At 48.3% G+C, this 23,158-nt stretch overlaps 1 protein-coding gene across 2 annotated transcripts in view; it reads left to right on the top strand.

The window, feature by feature from the left end:
* Positions 1-23,158, top strand: part of LOC112228268 (nectin-2) — an 84,753-nt gene that overhangs the window by 42,361 nt on the left and 19,234 nt on the right. The window contains exons 2-7 of one of the 2 annotated variants that reach the window (XM_042304724.1): positions 1,565-1,674; positions 2,260-2,509; positions 6,434-6,742; positions 6,905-7,022; positions 7,345-7,493; positions 15,539-21,062. In XM_042304724.1, the coding sequence (XP_042160658.1) occupies positions 1,565-1,674; positions 2,260-2,509; positions 6,434-6,742; positions 6,905-7,022; positions 7,345-7,493; positions 15,539-16,125 (1,523 nt within the window). In that variant the 3' untranslated portion in view covers positions 16,126-21,062. Of the gene's footprint in view, positions 1-1,564; positions 1,675-2,259; positions 2,510-6,433; positions 6,743-6,904; positions 7,023-7,344; positions 7,494-15,538; positions 21,063-23,158 lie in introns of those variants that run through there. The other variant, XM_042304725.1, reaches the window with a different exon arrangement.

Raw genomic sequence — 23,158 nt, 5'->3', positions numbered from 1 at the left:
TTTCCTCAGCCCTGTCCCTCTGGGCTTTCTGCCTGCCTTACTTCCTGCCTGCCTGCCTCCCTGGGATTACAAAGTGTGTGTGTGTGCGCGCGCACACATCAATACAGGTCTGTGTAATGACCTGTGGCGTGCAAGGTTGACTCAATTAATACTCCCCAGTGGAGATGAGCAATCCTGGGTTTCAATAGCCCTCCATGCCTCCCTCCTTCCCTCACTAGAGCCGAGCAGGTCCCAGAGCTAATCTGTAGTTGGTCTATCTCCTGCCGGTGGATTGAAGTCAGGCTGCTGCCTGATCCCTCCCAAACACCTAGATCACACAGCAGTAGGCCCCTACACTAGGACACAATACACACTGGTCTTCAAGGTCTGGAGAGGCACCAGGATCCAGCTAGAACACACTCAGATTCTGAACCCTTCACCCCTCATGAGGGGAATACCAGTGCTTCTGGCTCTTCGATCATGGCAGCAGAGTCTCCAGGTGGTTGTAAAGAGGTTATGGTTATGTGGTTGCAGAAGGGTTGTTTTGTGGTTTGAGTCTGACATTGGGTTGGTGCTGGGAGAGTCGGTGGGTAATTCTAGGAAATGCCTTGCTTGTTTTCTTTCGCTATCTTTTCTTCTCTCTCTCTCTCGCTCTTCCTGTTTAAAGACCATGGTAGCAGAGGTAGGCTGTGTGGATAGCTCATAACCACCACCAGAGAAGACCGTCAGTCCGGGCCTTTGACTCGTGTCTCTATAGGGATGGTGCGTTTTCCACCCCACCTTCTTCTCTAGTTTCTGTTTCTCCACTCAGAGCGGATGGACAAACCAGTAGAACCAGTTATGATGCTAAAATTGATTTCGGTATCAATCACGTGGGTGTGTGCATCATGTTAAGAAGCCTGTGGCTATATAATATGGGAACACATACACGCAGAGAGCGAGAGATTGAAATGTTGGTGAACATTGACAGGTGTGTCGCAGCCGATAATTTGTCTTTATGTAGAATAGGTAGACCAGACACACAACGACTCATTCATACAGTTAATTACATTTTCACGCAGACATGCATGAAAGACACCCTTTGGTGACTTGTCAGGACGCTGTAGGAAAACATGTACACAAACACACACCAATCCTTTGTACACAGTGTGTGTGTGTGTGTGTGTGAGCCCAGAGTAAATAGCTGGTTCTAGATAAGCATAAGCCATCCAAATGATTTATGACCTGTGTGGAGCGGATTGGGCTTTTTCCTCATCACTACATGTCCTGTTTCCTCCACTCATCGCTAGAATTGGGGGGGCTCGGCCGCACACACACCCCTCTAGCACACTCCTGGAGCGTTGACCTACTTGCTTACTGTAGGTAGTCTTAATGGTGTACCAGACGATTCCACAGAACTATAATCTGACTAGGGCTGGTCCCAATAGTGCCAACAAGCTTCCTCTCCTCATCAGGCAGGCTGGGGCCTGGTCTCAATAGACTCAACAAGCTTCCTCTCCTACTCACCTCTCCTTCATGGCCTCTGACAAAGAACAGGAAGGGGAAAACAGGAAGGTGCTCTAACGTTCTCTCCTCTTCCTCCCAGGGGTATTGTCTCAGCAGGTGAAGGTGGAACCGGAAGTGATGTCCTACCCCAGCCAGGCGGTCAACCTGAGGTGTGCCTTCGCAGACGCTGGAGGGATACAGCTCACACAGGTCAGTGTCAGACAGGAACTCATATGTAGACAAATGGATATGTTTTTACAACATGAGAAGAAAGCCCTAAATGATCAGACACACATACAGGAACTAATGTCTGGACTCATGGCTTTTACTGTCATAACAATTTACATCCATGACCATTAACAAGAGAACATTCTACATTATTATTAAGACACTTGATCATCCAAGTTTACATGCACTGTACATGGATTGTCTGATATGCTATTTGATTTGAAAGCTTTTATCTACTGTAGTGGGGCGGCAGGTAGTCTAGTGTTTAGAGCGTTGGGCCAGTAACTGAAAGGTTGCTGGATCGAATCCCCGAGCTGGCAAGGTAAAAATCTGTAGTTCTGCCTCTGAACAAGGCAGTTATAACCCACTGTTCCCTGGTAGGCCGTCATTGTAAATAAGAATTTGTTCTTAACTGACTTGCCTAGTTAAATGAAGGTTAAATAAATAAAAGATGGTAATATATGTTCACAAAGACAAGGGTAGGAGTCGCTGTTATTTATTCACCCCTTTTCTCCATCTGACAGGTTGTGTAATATTTGAATGAATGAACTTGACTCTATTACGCAGGTGTCCTGGATCTATGAGCCGAAGGAGGGCGAGCGGCTCAACATCGCCGTGTACCACCCTAAATTTGGGGCAAGTTTCCCCACATCGCCCCTGAAGGGGCGGGTCCGCTTCACGACGGAGCCCCCCTCCCTCAGCAACCCCTCCATCCAGATCTCAGACGTCAAGATGACTGACGAAGGGAAATACATCTGTGAATACGCCACCTACCCCAGTGGCAACGAACAGGGTGTCACCTCCCTCGTCATGCTAGGTAGGACTGTATGTGTGTGTGTGTCCATGTTCTATTATGTATCTGTGAATACGCCACCTACCCCAGTGGCAACGAACAGGGTGTCACCTCCCTCGTCATGCTAGGTAGGACTGTATGTGTGTGTGTGTCCATGTTCTATTATGTATTTATGTATCTGTGAATACGCCACCTACCCCAGTGGCAACGAACAGGGTGTCACCTCCCTCGTCATGCTAGGTAGGACTGTGTGTGTGTGTGTGTGTGTGTGTCCATGTTCTATTATGTATCTGTGAATATGCCACCTACCCCAGTGGCAGCGAACAGGGTGTCACCTCCCTCGTCATGCTAGGTAGGACTGTGTGTGTGTGTGTGTGTGTGTGTGTGTGTGTGTGTGTGTGTCCATGTTCTATTATGTATCTGTGAATACGCCACCTACCCCAGTGGCAACAAACAGGGTGTCACCTCCCTCGTCATGCTAGGTAGGACCGTGTGTGTGTCCATGTTCTATTATGTATCTGTGAATACGCCACCTACCCCAGTGGCAACGAACAGGGTGTCACCTCCCTCGTCATGCTAGGTAGGACCATGTGTGTGTGTGTGTGTCCATGTTCTATTATGTATCTGTGAATACGCCACCTACCCCAGTGGCAACGAACAGGGTGTCACCTCCTCGTCATGCTAGGTAGGACCGTGTGTGTGTGTCCATGTTCTATTATGTATCTGTGAATACGCCACCTACCCCAGTGGCAACGAACAGGGTGTCACCTCCCTCGTCATGCTAGGTAGGACCATGTGTGTGTGTGTGTGTGTGTGTGTGTCCATGTTCTATTATGTATCTGTGAATACGCCACCTACCCCAGTGGCAACGAACAGGGTGTCACCTCCCTCGTCATGCTAGGTAGGACCATGTGTGTGTGTCCCTGTTCTATTATGTATCTGTGAATACGCCACCTACCCCAGCGGCAACAAACAGGGTGTCACCTCCCTCGTCATGCTAGGTAGGTGTGTGTGTGTGTGTGTGTCCATGTTCTATTATGTATCTGTGAATACGCCACCTACCCCAGCGGCAAAGAACAGGGTGTCACCTCCCTCGTCATGCTAGGTAGGACTGTATGTGTGTGTGTGTCCATGTTCTATTATGTATCTGTGAATACGCCACCTACCCCAGTGGCAACGAACAGGGTGTCACCTCCCTCGTCATGCTAGGTAGGACTGTATGTGTGTGTGTGTCCATGTTCTATTATGTATCTGTGAATACGCCACCTACCCCAGTGGCAACGAACAGGGTGTCACCTCCCTCGTCATGCTAGGTAGGACTGTATGTGTGTGTGTGTCCATGTTCTATTATGTATCTGTGAATACGCCACCTACCCCAGTGGCAACGAACAGGGTGTCACCTCCTCGTCATGCTAGGTAGGACTGTATGTGTGTGTGTGTCCATGTTCTATTATGTATCTGTGAATACGCCACCTACCCCAGTGGCAACGAACAGGGTGTCACCTCCCTCGTCATGCTAGGTAGGACTGTATGTGTGTGTGTGTGTGTGTGTGTGTGTGTCCATGTTCTATTATGTATCTGTGAATACGCCACCTACCCCAGTGGCAACGAACAGGGTGTCACCTCCCTCGTCATGCTAGGTAGGACCATGTGTGTGTGTGTGTGTGTGTGTGTGTGTCCATGTTCTATTATGTATCTGTGAATACGCCACCTACCCCAGCGGCAACAAACAGGGTGTCACCTCCCTCGTCATGCTAGGTAGGACTATGTGTGTGTTCTGTTTCCCTAGTCTGTGTATCCATGTTCTATTATGTATCTGTGTACGTGCTCTCGTGCCTCCTCCGACCTCTACCCTGCCCATGCAGTTTAATTGCTATTAGAAGTAGAGGTCGACCGATTATGATTTTTTTTCAACGCCGATACAGATTTATTGGAGGACCCAAAAAAAGCCGATACCAATTAATCGGACGATTTTCATTTTTAAAAATGTATTTATTTGTAATAATGACAATTACAACAATACTGAATGAACACTTATTTTAACTTAATATAATACATCAATAAAATCAATTTAGCCTCAAATAAATAATAAAACATGTTCAATGTGGTTTAAATAATGCAAAAACAAAGTGTTGGAGAAGAAAGTAAAAGTGCAATATGTGCTATGTAAGAAAGCTAATGTTTAAGTTCCTTGCTCAGAACATGAGAACATATGAAAGCTGGTGGTTCCTTTTAACATGAGTCTTCAATATTCCCAGGTAAGAAGTTTTAGGTTGTAGTTATTATAGGACTATTTCCCTCTGTACCATTTGTATTTCATTAACCTTTGACTATTGGATGTTCTTATAGGCACTATAGTATTGCCAGTGTAACAGTATAGCTTCCATCCGTCTCCTCGCTCCTACCTGGGCTCGAAGCAGGAACACATTGACAACAGCCACCCTCGAAGCAGCGTTACCCATGCAGAGCAAGGGGAACAACCACTCCAAGTCTCAGAGCGAGTGACATTTGAAACGCTATTAGCGCGCACCCCGCTAACTAGCTAGCCATTTCACATCGGTTACACCAGCCTAATCTCGGGAGTTGATAGGCTTGAAGTCATAAACAGTGCAATGCTTGAAGCACAGGGAAGAGCTGCTGGCAAAACGCAGGAAAGTGCTGTTTGAATGAATACTTAAGAGCCTGCTGGTGCCTACCATCGCTCAGTTAGACTGCCGGTGCCTACCATCACTCAGTCAAACTGCTCTATCAAATCATAGACTTAATTATAACATAATAACACACAGAAATACGAGCCTTCGGTCATTAATCTGGTCGAATCCGGAAACTATCATTTCGAAAACAAAACTTTTATTTTTTCAGTGAAATACGGAACCGTTCCGTATTTTATCGAACAGGTGGCATCCCTAAGTGTAAATATTGCTGTTACGTTGCACAACCTTCAATGTTATGTCATAATTATGTAAAATTCTGCCAAATTAGTTCGCAATGAGCCAGGTGGCACAAACTGTTGTGTATATACCCTGACTCTGCGTGCAATGAACGCAAGAGAAGTGACACAATTTCACCTGGTTAATATTTCCTGCTAACCTGGATTTCTTTTAGCTGAATATGCAGGTTTAAAAATATATACTTCTGTGTATTGATTTTAAGAAAGTCATTGATGTTTATGGTTAGGTACACGTTGGAGCAACGACAGTCCTTTTTCGTGTATGCGCACCGCAAGGATTATATGCAACACAGGACACGCTAGACAAACTAGTAATATCATCAACCATGTGTTGTTATAACTAGTGATTATGATTGATTGATTGTTTTTTATAACATAAGTTTAATGCTAGCTAGCAACTTACCTTGGCTTCTTACTGTATTCGCGTAACAGGCGGGCTCCTCGTGAGGCAGGTGGTTAGAGCGTTGAACGAGTTAACCGTAAGGTTGCAAGATTGAATCCCTGAGCTGACAAGGTAAATATCTGTCGTTCTACCCTGAACAAGGCAGTTAACCCACCCCTCCTAGACCGTCATTGAAAATAAGAATGTGTTCTTAACTGACTTGTCTCGTTAAATAATGGTGTAAAAAAATAACTAAATAGGTGTCCAAAAATACCGATTTTCAATTGTTATGAAAACTTGAAATCGGCCCTAATTAATCGGCCATTCCGATTAATCGGCCGACCTCTAATTAGAACTAGTATTGTCAGATCAATTGTGTTTCTGTTAATGCATTAGAATCATTGCTCTAACCTGGGCGCAGCTCCCCTCTCTCTCCTCTGGCGTTTATTGATCCGGCTGCTTGTCATGCTTGGTGTCGGCTCTTGTCCTGATTGTTCTACTCACATTCAACAGACATGGAGAGGGAGGGAACAAACAGTTAGTTTGTCTTGTTTTCGCCGGTCTAGTCGTATATCAATATTGGTATTCATTAATTATTCTCTCTTCCCTTCATCAGCCAAACCCAGGAACTCTGCCTCCGGGGTAACAGTGATAGCCTCCACTGTCGCCGCGGGAGCCAAGCCAGTTGTTGTGGCCCGCTGTGAGTCGGCCGACGGTCGTCCTGCTGCCCAGATCGCATGGGTGACAGCTGTCAACGGCAACGCTACCTCCGCCTCTACGGCGGGTGCTGACAACACCGTGACGGTATCCAGCCAGTACATGCTGGTTCCCACAGCAGCAGACAACGGCAAAGACATCAGCTGTTTGGTGTCCCATCGAACCCAGGCCAAGCCTGAGAGCTTCCTGATGAAACTGGCCATCGAATGTAAGGCCACTGCACACACTGGTGCACACATGCATCACACACACACACACACTTACTCATGCAGAGCGTATTCTCAGACCTTTTTAATGTTGTCATGAATATGCATCCGAATATAATTATTTTCTCTCTGTAGGAAGTTCCACTAATTAACCTCTCTCTCAGACCCCCCACAGGTGACCATCGTGGGCTATGATAATAACTGGTACATGGGTCGGACCAACGTGGCTCTGACCTGTCGGGCTACTGCCAACCCCATTCCTACCACCATCACATGGAAAACGTGAGTGTCTGTCCGTGTCTTTGTCAGTCTGTATCCTGGTCTCTTTCTCGCCTTCTTTAATTATCACTATATCCACAGGCCACTATAAACCACAGATAGTATTATGATAATAATGATGAACTCGACAGCCACTGGCCTCTTACCTTGATTATGGAGAAATGGTGTAAGTTTCCATAGTGGAGTTTAACCCCAGTAGAAACAAAAAGCCAACAAAAACAATTCAGTTTTTCTACGTATGAAAAGGTCAGTTGGAAGTAGGGAGATCTGGGCCAGGTTCCAGTACTTATGTTTTCCACCCTCTCCTCCTCTCCTCTACCCCCAGTATGTCCGGTCAGATGCCAGACACAGTGCAGGTAAAAGAAAACGTGCTGACTGTGCTGAAGGTGGATGAGCAGGCCAACACAACCTTCGTCTGCGAGGTCAAGAACCGCCTGGGCACCGGCAAGGACCAGGTCACTGTTATGGTCAGAGGTGAGTCCACACACACCTGAAATGACTGTAATCATACACATCTGCGTGCTATGCTACAAACACACCTGGACACACACCTGAAAACACACTTACTACACATGCAGGCATACTGGGACACACACACACACACACACAGAGGGTGTGGTGATGCTTGCCTGTAGTCAGGGAGAGCAGCATGCTCTGTCCCTGGGGTTAGTGGTTGGGGGGCAGTTTACTGGGCCTCTACTCCTCCGTTTGGGGTTTCCATCTATCCATCCTCTACCCTTTGAAACTTTATCACCCATCCCTCCTTGTTTGCATGCAATCCTCTCCTTCTGTTCATACCTATGGATCCTAGCTGTGATGTTTGAGCTCTACTCGTCTGTTCATCTACTGGTAGAATGGATTGAATCATCATCAGAGACAGTTTCAGGTCTCCACACACTGGTAGGGTTTATTTGAGGGTATGGTTTGCGTAGGACTGGACTGAAACTCAACCTTGCTATCTCCTTGTTGTGTACTGTGACTAGACAACCACTACACCACTTGAAAGAGATGTTCGGTCGACCGCGCCCATTTAAATAAATATCACTCCGTCCATCTATCCCCTCCACGAGTTCCACCTTGCTCTCTTATTAAAAAAATACATCATTTTGTGCTGCCACGTGGGAATGCAGGACAAATGGATCAAAAGGGCAATTCACAAGTGAATGTTTTAAAAGCCACCACTCCTCTACCTCCCCCGCTCCGTTCCTCACCTTCCCATGGTACTAATGTGTTCTCTCTGATAAGCCACTAGCATCTCTGGAACGTAACGGACGTCCCCATGCAGTCCCACGGGGTTTTACAGGGCTGGGTATGGGTACAGGGCTGGGTATGGGTACAGGGCTGGGTATGGGTACAGGGCTGGGTATGGGTACAGGGCTGGGTATGGGTACAGGGCTGGGTATGGGTACAGGGCTGGGTACAGGGCTGGGTCTGGGTACAGGGCTGGGTGGCTGGGTACAGGGCTGGGTACGGGTACAGGGCTGGGCTGGTACAGGGTACAGGTATGGGTACAGGGCTGGGTACGGGTACAGGGGTACGGGTACAGGGCTGGGTACGGGTACAGGGGTACGGGTACAGGGCTGGGTGCGGGTACAGGGCTGGGTACGGGTATGGGTACAGGGCTGGGTCTGGGTACAGGGCTGGGTATGGGTACATGGCTGGGTACAGGGCTGGGTACGGGTACAGGGCTGGGTACGGGTACAGGGCTGGGTACAGGTATGGTACTGGGTACAGGGCTGGGTACAGGTATGGGTACAGGGCTGGGTACGGGTACAGGGCTGGGTACGGGTACAGGGCTGGGTACGGGTACAGGGCTGGGTATGGGTACAGGGCTGGGTACGGATACAGGGCTGGGTACGGGCACAGGTATGGGTACAGATATGGGTACAGGGCTGGGTATGGGTACAGGGCTGGGTATGGGTACAGGGCTGGGTATGGGTACAGGGCAGGTGGCTGGGGGGAGGGAGGTAGCGGGAGTAGGGGAGAAAAAGGGGTGATTGAACGATGGAGAGAGTGGGGAAGGGTTGGTAGAGGGTAGAGAGAGTGGCTGCTTTTAGAATAAGGAGGGAGGTGAGAGGGGAACAGGATGCTGATGCCATTTAAAACCCCTATGGGAATCTATGGCACTGCTTCTTCTCTACCACTATCACCCCCTCCATTTCTCTCTCTGATTAGTGTGTGTGCGCTAGCGAGCAGGCTGACAGTGCTGTGAGTGTGTAGTGTAGTCTCTCTATCCTCTCTGAGCAGATCAGTCGGCCTCTGCTGCTTTAGCTCCTGGCTGCTTCTCCTTCTTATCTCCTCTTCTGTCCTCCCTCCCTCTCTCTCCTCTGGTCCATCACCCGTAAATTCTTTCCCTCTTCCTCCCTCCCCATTCATCTACTCTCTCATGCTATAGGGAAAGGTGGATGCCTAGTCAGTTGTACAACTGAATGCATTCAACTGAAATGTGACTTCCGCATTTAACCCACCCCCTCTGAATCAGAGAGGTGCGGAGGTCTGCCTTAATCGACATCCACGTCATCGGCCCCTGGGAACAGTGGGTTAACTGCCTTGCTCAGGGGCAGAACGACAGATTTTTACCATGTCAGCTCTACTCCCCTCCCTTGTCCTGTCATCTCCCTCCTCTCTTCTTTTCTCCTGTCATTCCCCCTCAGTGAGTTGAATGAACTGAGTGCAGGCCCACACTGAGAAAGACTGAGATGGAGATGGAGATAGAGGTAGTGTGAATACAGGTGGAGTGCTAATGCAGTGGAGATGTGTCCAACCAGGGCTGAGAGGGGCCGTGGCTGTGAATTGTCCAGCGTCTGGACCAGGCTAGAGCAGGCTCCTGTCCTACTGCTGCTCCTGTCCTGCCCCCAGCTGTGTGACAACTGACGCAGAGATCCCTGCACAGGGTTACGAGCTGACCTGGGATCTGTCTGTGTCCCTGCCCCTGGCCCGGTCCTCTGTCAGTGTTCCTATCAGGCTCCTACAGCACTGTACTGATCTGTGCTCAGTGGAGAGACATGCCGTTAGCCCCCTCTGAGACTCACTCTCTCTCTCTCAAATACCAGCCCACAGCACTGAGGCATTCTCCATTTCCCCTCTATCTCCCTCTCACCTGTCTCTCTAATTCTTCCTCTCTCCACCCTCCCCCCCTCTCATCCCATTCTCTCTCTCTCTCTCATCTTCCTTCCTTTCTCTCATACCGCTCTCTCATCCCCCTTACCCTATCTCTCTCTCTCTCTCTCTCTCTCTCTCTCTCTCTCTCTCTCTCTCTCATCCTGCTGAGCTGGTCTCTCCTTCTCTTAATCACTGCTTAGCTCCCCTGACCCTGCACTGGAACCTGCTCCGCCGCAGTTAGCTGACCCACTTTCTGCCATCACCACTGTCTCCACTGGTCTCTCCAATATTCCCATGCACTGGTGTCACATCAAAATCCTTCCCCACCCGTTCAGACAAACCTTTTTCCTTTCCGTTTCCCCTATTCCCCTGCAATGGTATCCCGTCAAAATCAGCCCCTCTTAATGAGTTAACCTGCATCCTTCCTATTTCACATATTCCCATGTAGTGGAAGGATGCATCTCCTTCGTTCCTTTTTCCTCCAGGTCTGTCTCTGGCCGTGCGTACAGAGAAGAGCAACAGATCTAATGTAGTCTGTTCCTCTCCAGCCTCAGTAAGATATTAATCAATGGTCTGATCCAGACCAGTCAATAAGTCACATTCAGTACTGCTGCTAACTCACCATCTCTCTCTGTGAAGAAACCAACCAATCAGTCTTCTCCCATGATGTGATGTAATATATGCCCATGCACCACTGAGTGGTGTGTGTGTGTGTGTGTGTGCGTTGGGGGGCTGCTGCATGTCTTTAGGAGGCGGGCGGCAGCAGGCTTTATTTCCGCCCCATCTCTCTCATTACTTGCGGTTACTTGGAGCTTATGGTCGTGCATGATGCGATCTATAAAAAGCATCATTTTCCTCAGCCAGTGGTTTTTGTGCTTGAGCGATGCATAGTGTACTTTCTGGGGTTGTTTCTTTCTTTTTGGCCGGACAGCCCTGGGCGCCAACGAGCTCTGGCGGCCCATGCGCCTGTCTGACATAGATAGTTGTGACAATAACCCTCTAAAAAGTCATTAAGAATCTTTTTAATGTACTAAGAAGCTAAGCATTTGTTTCTTGGCCTTCAAGAATGTGACTGACCAAAGTGCCTCAGGCCTTGGGAAATAAATGAACTGATTGAAAGTGTAAGGGGATATCGGTGAACAAATGCCGTTGTCAAGGCTATGAAGGCGCCAGTGCAGTGAGTGGCGCTTACTCAGGAGTTAAAAAACCTATGTCGGATCGAGAGCCTAATGCTTCTTAAGTAGGTCTTTATGAGTTTTAGTTTAGAAAACGATTTCTCCACAGAAGCGACAGTTACAGGGATGGTTATAAACAGCTTGATTTGCAGTAGCAAGACGAGGGGAACTGGGCAGAAGGGAGTGGTGTTGCAGAACTGCTAGATTTGAAGCATCTTTATTTTAGCCTCTCGCATTCTCCTTAATTGCCGGACTCAACAGGTTACGGAAAGCGATGACCTGAATAGGAAGCTCTGGGACAGGTCGTCTGGATACTGGACAGACAATAAATTGGCAGATGCAAACAAATGTATCTTGAGCGGACAAAAGTCCTTGAGGGCTCAAACAAAAAAAGCGTGTTGTGATTTTGTTCATTCTGGTGAACCGTCATTTGAGTTGTGTGGTTGCAATATTAACAGTCCCTTATCTCTGGTATATCTTTCTATGCACCATTCAAGACTAAGTTTAAATTGTGTGCAGCGCAATGGACATATAATGCACAATGTCTCAGAAAAAACTGTCTGGATTGTCAATACTCAGTAGAGAAAACAGTGGGGTCTGTAACCTGGACCTACAGGCCGTGGTGAGAACGTTTGCACACAAAAATGCAAGCCGACGCAGCCGCATACTGTAGCTACTACAGGCCTCTACATAGAAAAAATGAGATTGGCATTAATAAACTGGTTTTACACAAGACAACTTTCTATCCAAGCTGCGAGGAATGGCTCATGTCATGCAGGTTCAGGTAGGATATACAGGACAGTTGTATATCAAATGAATACATCAATTGGTTGCTGATTTAGTCTGCTGTTGTATTGAACATATATTTTACCGTATGCAATGTTTGAATTGCCAACTTTTAATTACCGAACAAGTAATTACATTCTTGTTGCCAGACAGCAGGCTAAATGGACGCCCTACGACAATGTGTATAGCATCGTGAAATGTTAGGTTTAACATGAGAAAATTACGACCAAATATAGGCCTTCAATAAATAATAATATAGGCCTTCCATTAAGTAAAGCTATAGGCTTTCTGTGGTGCCAGGGCATGTGACCTATCATCGTTTTGATAGGCAGCTGCATAGACAATTTCAGCATTATGGACAGTGATTAGTTGTCTATACTATGTGAGTGGCTCCCTGGCATTTGATTATATTTGGGGCTGACCTTGCAGGGGTCCAGAGAAACTGCGTTGCGTCAGTGAGAGCGAGGGAGATATGAGTGCATTTTTCATTGAGAGGATTTTGTACCGTTCTTCCCAAGGCGTTGTGCTCAGTGTGTTTACTGCTTGACTGGGAGAAGCGTCTCCCCTGTGTGTGTGTGTGTAAGGAAAATTCTCTCTCGTGGGGAGGTTTCCCACATCCTCACGAGGACAAAAGCTATTTTAAACTTAGGGGTTAAGGAAAATAGGATTTTGAATTGAAATCCATTTTGTGTCCCCACAAGGATAGTAAAACATAAGGTGTGTGTGTGATCGTGCTGGTGAGAGCTTGTCTCATGCTGTTTAAAAGGCCAAACACCGTGGGAGAGGAAGTATTCCTTTACAGGAAGCTGTTTAGTGAAACCTTGGGACACTGAAACCTGCTGTCCTCTGCTCGCGCTCTGCTGTCCTCTGCTCGCGCTCTGCTGTCCTCTGCTCGCGCTCTGCTGTCCTCTGCTCGCGCTCTGCTGTCCTCTGCTCGCGCTCTGCTGTCCTCTGCTCGCGCTCTGCTGTCCTCTGCTCGCGCTCTGCTGTCCTCTGCTCGCGCTCTGCTGTCCTCTGCTCGCGCTCTGCTGTCCTCTGCTCGCGCTCTGCTGTCCTCTGCTCGCGCTCTGCTGTCCTCTGCTCGCGCTCTGCTGTCCTCTGCTCGCGCTCTGCTGTCCTCTGCTCGCGCTCTGCTGTCCTCTGCTCGCGCTCTGCTGTCCTCCTCTGCTCGCGCTCTGCTGTCCTCTGCTCGCGCTCTGCTGTCCTCTGCTCTAGTGCCCTGCGCTCTAGCGTCCTCTGCTCTAGTGCCCTGCGCTCTAGCGTCCTCTGCTCTAGTGCCCTGCGCTCTAGCGTCCTCTGCTCTAGTGCCCTGCGCTCTAGCGTCCTCTGCTCTAGTGCCCTGCGCTCTAGCGTCCTCTGCTCTAGTGCCCTGCGCTCTAGCGTCCTCTGCTCTAGTGCCCTGCGCTCTAGCGTCCTCTGCTCTAGTGCCCTGTGCTCTAGCGTCCTCTGCTGTCGCTCTAGCGTCCTCTGCTAACGCTCTAGCGTCCTCTGCTGTCGCTCTAGCGTCCTCTGCTGTCGCTCTAGCGTCCTCTGCTGTCGCTCTAGCGTCCTCTGCTGTCGCTCTAGCGTCCTCTGCTAACGCTCTAGCGTCCTCTGCTAACGCTCTAGCGTCCTCTGCTAACGCTCTAGCGTCCTCTGCTCCAGCGCTCTGGCGTCCTCTGCTCCAGCGCTCTGGCGTCCTCTGCTCCAGGGCTCTGGCGTCCTCTGCTCCAGGGCTCTGGCGTCCTCTGCTCCAGCGCTCTGGCGTCCTCTGCTCCAGGGCTCTGGCGTCCTCTGCTCCAGGGCTCTGGCGTCCTCTGCTCCAGCGCTCTGGCGTCCTCTGCTCCAGCGCTCTGGCGTCCTCTGCTCCAGCGCTCTGGCGTCCTCTGCTCCAGCGCTCTGGCGTCCTGCTGCTCTGGCGTCCTCTGCTCCAGCGCTCTGGCGTCCTCTGCTCCAGCGCTCTGGCGTCCTCTGCTCCAGCGCTCTGGCGTCCTCTGCTCCAGCGCTCTGGCGTCCTCTGCTCCAGCGCTCTGGCGTCCTCTGCTCCAGCGCTCTGGCGTCCTCTGCTCCAGCGCTCTGGCGTCCTCTGCTCCAGCGCTCTGGCGTCCTCTGCTCCAGCGCTCTGGCGTCCTCAGCTCTAGCATTCTGTTCTCTAGCGTCCTCTGCTCCAGCGCTCTGGCGTCCTCTGCTCCAGCGCTCTGGTGTCTTCTGCTACCACCCAGACACCAACTTTTTTGCGCCTAACCACATATCTAGTACCACATTAACCAACCTTTAACCATTGGGAGGATTAGAATATATCAGGGCCTGTATTAATAAAACATCTCACTGCTGATCAAGGATCAGTTTTGCCTTATAATGATTTAGATTACATGGACAAGGGGGGACTGATCTTAGATCAGCACTCTAACTCTGAGACGATCTTGATGAATGTGGCCCCTGACCCTGTATCAGTGTTTAGGGGATACTTGTACCTACTCCATCCTTAAGCACCTCCAGGTACAGTTCCTGTGTTTTTATTATAGGAGGGATTGGAGGACCATGTCTCATTGTCATGTGTCAATGGAAAGGTTTAGCTACTGTGGGGGATGGGGGGTGCGCGCGCTGCTCGTGTACAAGTGAGCAGTGTGTGGAAAGAAAAACGGAGAGAGTGAGGGCTGAAGGGGGTGGTGTGTGGGACATGAGAGGGAGGGAGGAAAGGAAGGTGTAGTAGATGAAGAATGGGAGAGATGGCTGAGAAGAGGTAGAGTGGTAGTAAATAACTATCAATCTCACCAGCTGATGTGTCTGGAGTCATGAGCCTTGCAATATGACCAAACTGAGGGAAAGCGCACACCGTCTGGGGCTTATTCAACGGAGCTCAATTGGGTGTTCAGTAGCTAGGAGAGAGAGAGGGCAGACGGACTGTCCTGTTCTACATTCTGGTAGCTTGAAGCAGGAGTTGTCATTCTGCTGTCTCGCTCTGTCAGTCACCACCACCCGCATCCTCTTCTCCTTCATCCCTGGCTGCATCCCTCCCTTCATTTATCATCCTCCTGCATGGACTCCAGAGGATGTCTTTTGTTTTTAGTCGTTCTGATATTTTGTGGGTGAGGGGGCTGAGACTAAAGAGAACCTGCACACTGCCCTCACACTGTTTAGGAGAAGATGTCATTGGCATGTTGCCTTGATGTTGCAGAGACCTTGTTGAAATGTTGCTCTGACGTTATTAGGGCGTTTGTGAGGGAATGGGGACGAGCAGCTCAGAGGGAGAGTAGGAAATTCCAGTGACGTTCAACACTGCTGTTAGAGCCTCAGTACACACACTCCCACATGCAAAAACACATCACGCGGAATACAGTGCAGACTGCTGACATCATCCAAACCCTCTTCTTGTCTTCTCTTTGTTTCCCCCTTTCCCTCTCCATCTACTTTCTTTCTCAATCTGTCTCATCCTCTTCTCTCTCTCCTCTCCCTTCCCTCCCTCCCTTCCTACAGAACCCTCTGTGGTCCCCTCCAATGCAGGCGTGGTGGCAGGTGCTGTGATTGGCTCCCTTCTGGCCCTTCTCCTCGTTGCCGCCCTTATTGCCGTCCTGGTCACCCGAAGCCGCCGGCAACAGCAGGGTTACCGCGGCAACCCAAACCACAGCTCCTACGACATAAAGTCGCGCGTCTTCGGTGGCGGCAAGAAGGGGAGCAAGAACGGGACGGGTGCTGGCGCTGGGGGCAACGGGGCGGGCGGCAACAACAGCCCCATCTACGTCTACAAGGAGGGCTCCGCCCATGATGGCCTGACTGAAAAGGCCAATCACCACGTGCCGCTACACCTGGGGAGGCATGGTGAAGGGGTGGTTGCCACGGCGCAGGACATCCTGCTGAGTGGCGAGCTGGACGAGGCAGAGCGGAGAAAGTTTGACCAACTGGAGGATGACGAGGAGAGTTACGACCACTTTGGAAGGGGCGGGCCCATCCTGCAGCTCCGCCCAACACATGACCAGGACGGAATCATGGGTGGTTACCTTGACGACGACATGGAGTCTCAGCGCGACGGGTCGGTCATCTCACGGACTGCCGTGTACGTGTAGAGAGAACGGGCAGAGGAAGAGGAGGAGGAGGAAGGGAAAGCAGGATGAAGAAGGAAAGGATGAATGAAAATGTCCTCCTTCCAGAGGAGTCGGTGGTGTTGGGTTCTCCTCTGTTGGATCATTTGAAATATATTAACGACGACCAACAATGCAGCCCATGGAGGGAGCAAGATGAACTGAATGAAGTGGCTGAGGGAGGGAATGTAAACAAACAAGATGGAGGACTGGTGTATTGATAATACAAATCTTTTTCTCTGGTCCCAATATGAAAAGTGGATCACTTGGGATCTATCTACCAAAACAAATGAAAGAAATCCTAAAACTATCTTCCTCACATTGCTGTTCTGTCTGTTGTGTTCCTCCTTTCCTTAGCTTAGGGACCTTGGAGATTGAACCCTCCAGAGAGACACATTGCGGTAGGGACTTGTGGGTAAAATGGCATCTCAATGCACCCGTTCCCACGTTAGAAACTCCTCACTAAAATATTCACTCTTATCTCCACTAAACGCACAGTAGCAATGTAAGGGGTGTCATGATGATACCTGCTCCCTGCTATTCTCGTCTCTCTGGGACAACGCTTGTTCCGGCCACAGTAGCCTTGTTTCTGCTGTATGTGACAGTACTGGGGAAGGGGAAGGTTGACAGCGGAAGTGGTCGATGTAGTTGTGGTTAAGTAGAATGTCAGACTCTCTCTCGTGTCTGTATGTTGCAGTAGGCCTCCTCATTCTCTCTGCTATTGTGCCATCAACTGGAAGTATGTGCAGAATTTAGTTTGGGACATTCTGAAATGATATTACTGAAGGAGGTAGGTCATCTCGATGAAGAGTGCATGAAATGGGAATTGATAGAGGGAACCGTACAGCTGTTCTCATCTCTGGAGAGACTGGGAGAGAGGGGTTAGGATGAATTGATAGAGGGAACCGTACAGCTGACCTCATCTCTGGAGAGACTGGGAGAGAGGGGTTAGGATGAATTGATAGAGGGAACCATACAGCTGTTCTCATCTCTGGAGAGACTGGGAGAGAGGGGTTAGGATGAATTGATAGAGGGAACCGTACAGCTGTTCTCATCTCTGGAGAGACTGGGAGAGAGGGGTTAGGATGAATTGATAGAGGGAACCGTACAGCTGTTCTCATCTCTGGAGAGACTGGGAGAGAGGGGTTAGGATGAATTGATAGAGGGAACCGTACAGCTGTTCTCATCTCTGGAGAGACTGGGGGAGAGGGGTTAGGATGAATTGATAGAGGGAACCGTACTGCTGTTCTCATCTCTGGAGAGACTGGGAGAGAGGGGTTAGGATGAATTGATAGAGGGAACCGTACAGCTGACCTCATCTCTGGAGAGACTGGGAGAGAGGGGTTAGGATGAATTGATAGAGGGAACCATACAGCTGTTCTCATCTCTGGAGAGACTGGGAGAGAGGGGTTAGGATGAATTGATAGAGGGAACCGTACAGCTGTTCTCATCTCTGGAGAGACTGGGAGAGAGGGGTTAGGATGAATTGATAGAGGGAACCGTACAGCTGTTCTCATCTCTGGAGAGACTGGGAGAGAGGGGTTAGGATGAATTGATAGAGGGAACCGTACAGCTGTTCTCATCTCTGGAGAGACTGGGAGAGAGGGGTTAGGATGAATTGATAGAGGGAACCGTACAGCTGTTCTCATCTCTGGAGAGACTGGGAGAGAGGGGTTAGGATGAATTGATAAAGGGAGAAAAAGGAAAGTGTCTGAAACAGCAGGGCTGTTCTCCCTCTCCTCTTTTTGATCCCTCTCTTCTTGTGGTGTTCCTGACACGAAGAGTTTGATTGCTAATGAGCCATGAAGTCACCGCTCAGCTTAGCCCACATGCACACCAAATTACCACCGCTTGGATGTTATGACGTGGACATTTTCTCTCTCCCCGTTTCTCTCCTCCCCCAGTCTTTCTCCATCACCTCTCTCTACCCTGTGTGTGTGGGTGATTTACACAGGGATACAGGGAGAGCAGAGGGAGTATTTCATGCCACCCAGCTTACTGTAGCCCCTTCCTCCCTGACTCAGAAAGCCATGGTGGAGTCATGCCCTGCTCACTGTACATCTCAGCTTTCATAGGTTGATTCGTCAGGTTATATAGAAATCCAAATACATGATGGCATATTTGCATCTAGCCAATTAAGATACAAATGAAGTCAAATGAATTGATTGATTCTGTGCATAGACAGGGGGGTGAATGACCTGTTATAGGACCTACATTGACTAGCAGAGGTCTGGGTATAATCCTTCATGATTCAGACCGGAGCCTGATAGTTTAATGACAGTCGAGGGCGGTTCAAGCCAATATCACCATGTGCAACTATTATACATCACTAGAGGCAAACAGACGACCATTGGAAGGCTGTGACCAGCTGTCTTCCTGAAGAGCCTTAATTTCCTACCCTCAATAGCCCAGATCTGAATCCCCTCTGAATCAGCCCCTTAACAACTCCTATCTCATGACTCCCCTGTGATTCATCGTGTTCCCTGGTTAATCAGTGGGGTTTCCTTGGCTGCCCTGACGAGGCGAGGCGCCTGATTGGCCCATTAAGCCTGGGTCTGTTTCTGGGTCACGGCCAGCCAGAGGTCATGGGGTCACAGAGAAACGCACACACACACTCTGGTGAGAGAGCGACGTGTAGTAGTGTTCCAGGATGACGTTAACTGTTGTGGTGGAGGTTGACCGTTGTGTGGGGGAGAGACCGGAACGGAGAGGGGGCAGACTGGGAGGAAGGGATAGATACTGACCCACTGCGACTCGCCTAACCATCAGCACTTGATAACACTATAGCCTATGTCTGTCAGTCCTCAGTATAGGCCAGAACTCTGGCTTACATAAACATTATAGATACAGTACACATGCAGGGAGCAGGGCTCTACAGTGCAGCCGTTTTACTTCATATGCGCCTAAGTATTTTGCTTTGCGACATGTCATTTTTATTTTGGCGCACCGGTGCACCTAGACAATTTTACAATTCTAGCTTTATTACCTCAAATATTTTTCACTGTGCTCCTAAATTTCTTTGTGTGCGCCTACATGTTTCAACTTAGCCACACACGTGCTCCTAAAAAAGGTCAGCGTAGAGGCCTGTAGTGACCTACTTATAATGACCACTAAGAAACACGTATCTCCAGTCTGCACTTGTATGTAACACCAAAACAGGATATGCCCACTAGTTATATTTGTATGAAGGTGATCAAGTGTGTCTTTGGAGAAATATTGATAAAGTCCTTCAGTTTGTGATGTGAAGAGGGAGGGAAGGGAGAAAGTTGTATGTATATTTTGGTGTGAAGTATCTGTATACTATATATGTACGGATCTTTATTTTTCTGGTCGAACTCCTGTGAAAAAATGTGGATATTGATCAGAGTGTAAATAACTGCTGTATAGTCAATGGTGTCATGTGGAACTCACTTCCTGGTTTGGCCAAGGTCAAAGTTCAGTCAGAGGCAATAATACTGTACTCCGAATGTAACTGCTTGAATAGACAACCCTTCAATGAAAAGGTATAGGATGTATAAGATGCACATCTTAAGTTATTAAATACTTGTGAATCTAGTTCATCTCAAGAACAATAGTTGAAATACATGTAAACATTTGAGTTTTTCAGCCAGGGTGAACTGAAATAACTGGATTGGCAGGTTCACTAAACTCAATCAACATACTTAAGATACTTGCCCCATCACCCATAAACACACATACTATCAGTTAGACTAGCTCCTACATAGGCAGTGATCTGTGTGGTTTCTGAGTCAGCGCTGTGTGTGTGGCACAGAGGCTTTGGGACATCTGTCAGTGCCACGGTGTGTAACCCGAATGTCCATTTCTTGCCCCCTCTGTCTCTTAGCATTGGGAGTTAGAGGAGACATTACTGTAAACTGTCCCCTGCAGCCTGACCTCTCTCTCTCTCTCTCTCTCTCTCTCTCTCTCTCTCTCTCTCTCTCTCTCTCTCTCTCTCTCTCTCTCTCACACACACACACACACACACACACACACACACAGAGAAAGGGGGAACTAGTAGGAAACGTACACAAACACTTAGTGGTTCGAACTCTGTCAGAACATTCACAGACCCTTCTGTTCTCCAGAGACTGGGAGAGAGCCACACACACATTCCTCTTGTCCACTGTCAGGGATTTAAGTAACATGTGTTCTGAGAACACTTTCTGAGAATCATCTGTACTGTTACTCTCTCTCTGTGAGGGCTGTGTTTTTAAAGCTTTCATAAAATGAATACCCAATTGGCCAATTTTATAAAAAGTAAATGCTTTCTGGGAATCTTCTTCTCTTGACCTCTGCTTGTACTGCCTGGCACAAAGATTTTAAAATAAAAATGCTTTTAGAGAGTTGATGTAATGTTCCTGTCCTGGAGTTAACACAGCTTGTTTGTAGGTTGTTATTTAGTAGTTGTTGTTAATCCACATTGTCCTCCTCTGGCTCTAAACACTGATGACTAATCCAAGCCTTAACTTCCCTGTCGTCTCGATTGCTCCCCCCTGACGTGTACATAGTATAAATATATAAATACAGTATCTAGCGGAAAGAAAAATAAAGAATGACTAATTTATGGTGTCACGTGTTCTATTTCTCAGCGCCAAGCATGAAGGATTTCTTCTCTTCTGTATCAATGCTTATTTTACAAGTCCTTGTCTTTTTATCTTTTATTGCAGTGCTTTATCATTTATGCTTTATTTCTCCACTGCTTTGCTGTGACTACTCCGCCACAACAGGCTTAATGTGCTTTTACCCTGCACCATTTTGTACAGTGCAATCGAAACAATCTTACCACAAAATGTGCTTTTTATTCACCGCTCTCTGAACTAGTTTTTTTTTAAAGAAACCTTTTAGAATCTGTCACTATTTGTCATGTCTTTCTATTTTTTTGTATTTGGTTGCAATTAAAGTTTTCTTGATTTTTGAAACGATGACCTTGTTGCTGTGTATTATGTACATAGAAGGAATATAAATAGTAATTGAATGTAGGTATCTGGGTATATTTATTATCAATGTCCTCTGTTAGCTTGTGTAACATGTTAGCACACCCTGGAGGGTGCTGAGTCTTGCTGTTTGTTTCGGTTGTGATAAAACTGTTCATTGTCAAGAGTGCTGATAACATACAGCAGCTAGGCTATGGGAATCAACATGAGAAGGGTAGCGAGGGAGAGAGGTGACGTGTGTTAGCTCACGTTTCACTCACACACCCAAGCCCCTGCCCCTGTTTGTTTGATTTGCATATGTCATCTGGTAGACTAAGGTGAACCCGCTGCCGTGGTAACAGGTAGTTTGGACAGAGTGGGAGCGTCAAGGAAACGTACAGATACCGTGTGTAATGGCTTAGGAATGTGGTGTTGCTTTGGTATTACCACATAGAGGGAGGGTTTGTTATCAGTTGGGGAATGTGCATGCTGGCTGAAACTAAGTAATTCGACCAGCTCTCAAGGGCTGCGTTCTTTGAACCCTCTGACTCAACCAGACTGGTTTGGGAAAGAAAGTGGGAGGAGACGCGTGCTTTCATGTGCCCATAATTTTATCACTGTAAAACCGTGTGACCTTCACTCCCCACAGTAATACAGTGCAGAGATGAAGTGGAAATGGATTCATTGTGTGAAGGTTTGAATGTTTTTATGCCCTGTAGTCTCAGCTAGAACCAATTTGGTTCTTTAGGTCCGTATCTTCCCTGTGTCTCGACGCTTTGACACAGGTCTGTGTGTGTGTTGTCTATGGGGTTTTTCCGTTGATGCTCAAACTATTTATTCAGAGTCCAGACCGCCATCTGGCTCCACTAATTGCTTTTGAGTTTGAGGCTGGCAAAATGAAAAGGTGACTCGCTCTCTCGCTCTCTCTCGCTCTCTCTCGCTCACTCTTTTCTCTGGGCTCCTGGCTGAATGCTGAAGACTTCCTTTCACAACAGAGCGGAAATGGTGGCATCACTTAAAACGCCTGAGAGGAGTACAAGCACACTGTGTTGCGCTCGACACAAACATTTGAACATCCCTCTAGTTTAAGAGCAGTGACCCCTTAAACCAAAACCTGGCTGTTCAACCAGAAACCACAACCTAGATTTGAAGCCAAACTGACACTGCGGGGCCAAGCTCTCAGTGTTGTCCAATCCCTGTTCTAACGTAGTGCTGTACCAGTCCAGTGCCAATCCGCCGCTGTAGTTATATTGTAGTGATGCCTGGGGTACTGTCATGGTGGCCCTGTTCTGGCTCCCTGTGACGGGAGGATGAGGCAGACATTGTTTTTGTGTGTCTGTCGGACTCGGTTAGGAATAATCGTGTGTGTTTCTGTGTTTGTTCACGGCAGCGTGTACTATAACGGCATGTTTGTGTTTAGACACCAGCAAAGTGGGGCAGTTTGTTTCCGTGTCTGGTATGATGGCCTGAGGGGGGTGCCGTGTGTGTGGTGGTATTCGACTGAGGAGACGTGTGTGGACATCTGAGTGGGTACTCATATGTATGCGTATCTGCATGTATGCCTGTTGACTCTGCAGCATTCAAAGTATATACTGTCCATGGCTTGTCTGAGCTACTGTCCAGTCCATACAGTAGTGTCTAGATTAACACACAGCCTTAACACACACTTTAACCTGTTCTAGTCTGCAGATGGATGGATAGAAGCTAGCCTACTGCCACCTGTCTCCGTTTAACCTCTCACCCTTAGGCTCCAGGCCTGACTCAACAATCCCAGAGTGTGATAGCTGGCCTGATGAATGGATCACAGGACGATGTATTGATGGGCTGACCCATGAGGGCATCTCTTCAATGACCTAAATGAGTAGCCAGCCTGGTTCTGACCTTTTTTAATGTGAATGGAAACTCCTTTTGGCCTCATCACTTTGTGTAGATTCTGTTTGACTTTCTCCAATCCAGAGCCACAGATTTATAGTGTATTCATAGTTTTAAAAACAATTGCAGTTTATTTTTATTGTGTGTTGCACACCAATGACAATATTTGACATCTTACAGAGCACTTTTTCCATGTGCTGTATTTGATCTTCTACTCCCTGCTGTTTACATGG

The sequence above is a fragment of the Oncorhynchus tshawytscha genome, linkage group LG23, assembly GCF_018296145.1.
Source record: "Oncorhynchus tshawytscha isolate Ot180627B linkage group LG23, Otsh_v2.0, whole genome shotgun sequence".
In the NCBI taxonomy this organism is placed as follows: Eukaryota; Metazoa; Chordata; class Actinopteri; order Salmoniformes; family Salmonidae; genus Oncorhynchus; species Oncorhynchus tshawytscha.
Note: the sequence above shows the minus strand (reverse complement) of the source record. Positions and strands in the feature narration are given on the sequence as shown.